At 33.6% G+C, this 2,500-nt stretch overlaps 1 protein-coding gene across 3 annotated transcripts in view; it reads left to right on the plus strand.

Annotated features, from left to right (window-relative positions):
- LOC134192104 (DNA polymerase subunit gamma-1-like) overlaps window positions 1-2,500 on the plus strand; it is a 17,717-nt gene that overhangs the window by 882 nt on the left and 14,335 nt on the right. For all 3 annotated transcript variants that reach the window (XR_009971891.1, XM_062660794.1, XM_062660795.1), the window contains exon 2: window positions 2,419-2,500. This exon is cut by the window's right edge and continues 430 nt beyond it. Coding sequence is in view for 2 of the 3 variants with exons in the window: in XM_062660794.1 (XP_062516778.1) it covers window positions 2,419-2,500 (82 nt within the window). In the remaining variant the exon portion in view is untranslated. The remainder of the gene's footprint in view (window positions 1-2,418) is intronic.

Consider the following 2,500-nt stretch of genomic DNA (forward strand, 5'->3'; position numbering starts at 1 on the left):
TAGATGATTTGACTTGTAGGCTTATTTGGTCACAAAAGATTGATGAAGACTAAACAGGCAGACAGATGGGTGGACAAACAAACATACATACATATAGACAGACAGACAGACAAACAAACATACATACACATAGACAGACAGACAGACAAAGATATACAAATACAGTCAAATCAATGGACAAACACATAGACAGACAGACGGACGGACGAGTGGACATCAGATGGATAGACAAAGATATACAAATACAGACAAATCAATGGACAGACACATAGACAGACAGACGGACAGACAAGTGGACATCAGACGGATAGACGAATAGATGGACAGACAGACAAACAGACAAAAGATATACAAACACATAAATGGACAGACACATAGACACACTGACAGACAGACAGACGAATGGATGTCAGACAGACGGACGGACAGACAGACAAATGAATGGACATCAGGCAGACAGATGGACAGACAGACAAACAGACAAAGGTATCCAAAAACAGACAAATAAATGGACAGACACATAGACAGACAGACAGACAGACGAATAGATGTCAGATTGACAGACAGACAAACAGGCAAAGATATACAAATACAGACAAAAATAAATGGACAAACACATAGACACACAGACAGATGAATGGACGTTAGACAGGTAGATGGACAGACAGACAAACAGACAAAGATACAAAAACAGACAAATAAATAGACAGACACATAGACAGACAGACAGGCGAATGGATGTTAGACCGACAGACAGACAAACAGACAGAGATACAAATACAGACAAATTAATGGACAAACACATAGACAGACAGACAGACAGGCAAAGATATACAAATACAGACAAATATATGGACAAACACATAGACAGATAGACAGATAGACAAGCAAAGATATACAAATACAGACAAATAAATGGACAAACACAGACAGACAGACAGACAAAACAAGCAAAGATATACAAATACAGACAAATAAATGGACAAACACAGACAGACAGACAGACAAAACAAGCAAAGATATACAAATACAGACAAATAAATGGACAAACATATAGACAGATAGACAGACAAACAGGCATAGATATACAAATACAGACAGATGTAAGGACAAACACATAGACAGACAGACAGACAGACAAACAAGCAAAGATATACAAATACAGACAGATAAATGGACAAACACATAGACAAATTGACAGACAAACAGTCAAAGATATACAAATACACACAAATAAATGGACAAACACATAGACAGACAGGCAGATAGACAAGCAAAGATATACAAATACAGACAAATAAATGGACAAACACATGGACAGATAGACAGACAAACAGGCAAAGATATACAAATACAGACAAATAAATTGACAAACACATAGACAGACAGGCAGATAGACAAGCAAAGATATACAAATACACACAAATAAATGGACAAACACATAGACAGACAGACAGACAAACAGGCAAAGATATACAAATACAGACAAATAAATGGACAAACACATAGACAGACAGACAGATAGACAAGCAAAGATATACAAATACAGACAAATAAATGGACAAACACATAGACGGATAGACAGACAAACAGGCAAAGATATACAAATACAGACAAATAAATGGACAAACACATAGACAGACAGGCAGATAGACAAGCAAGATATACAAATACAGACAAATAAATGGACAAACACATAGACAGACAGACAGATAGACAAGCAAAGATATACAAATACAGACAAATAAATGGACAAACACGTAGACAGATAGACAGACAAACAGGCAAAGATATACAAATACAGACAAATAAATGGACAAACACATAGACAGACAGACAGATAGACAAACGCGGATGTTTTGTTTCTTGATCGTTTGTCAAATGCTTTTACATATAATTACATGTAACGTATCAACCACAGATGGACAGAATTTTAGACAACCATGCATGTAACCAGTTAAACAGACACAAACAACACAAAGTAGATTAATATATTTATTATAACTAGATTATAATTATGTTAATTAATCTATTAATTATAATTAGATTATATTTATATTAATTAATTAATATATTTATTATAATTAGAACAACAATAGGCAGTTAATTAATTTATACTAATTAGATTAATTAATTAATGTATTAATATAATTAGAACAACAATAATCAATTATCAGGGTAACATATTTATTGTAATTGTATTAATTAATTAATATTATAATTAATTAATTATTATATTAATATAATTAAAGAATAATAAATTAATATCAATGTCTACAAGCAAACGGATCAACAACAATTACACCAAGAAACACCCACATGTTAGACTCAAAAACCCAATAAACAAACACACCTACTTAGACTACCATCTTTTCTACTGTCTCTCACTTCATTCCACTAATCATTGTTTCTCTACAGGCAAGCCACACAAAATTTCTCGACACTGGAAGCCTCCACATGTGCGTCTCAGGTTTTAGCTCCTTGCAGCGTTCACTAGTAA

The sequence above is a fragment of the Corticium candelabrum genome, chromosome 16 (genome assembly GCF_963422355.1).
Source record: "Corticium candelabrum chromosome 16, ooCorCand1.1, whole genome shotgun sequence".
NCBI lineage: Eukaryota > Metazoa > Porifera > Homoscleromorpha > Homosclerophorida > Plakinidae > Corticium > Corticium candelabrum.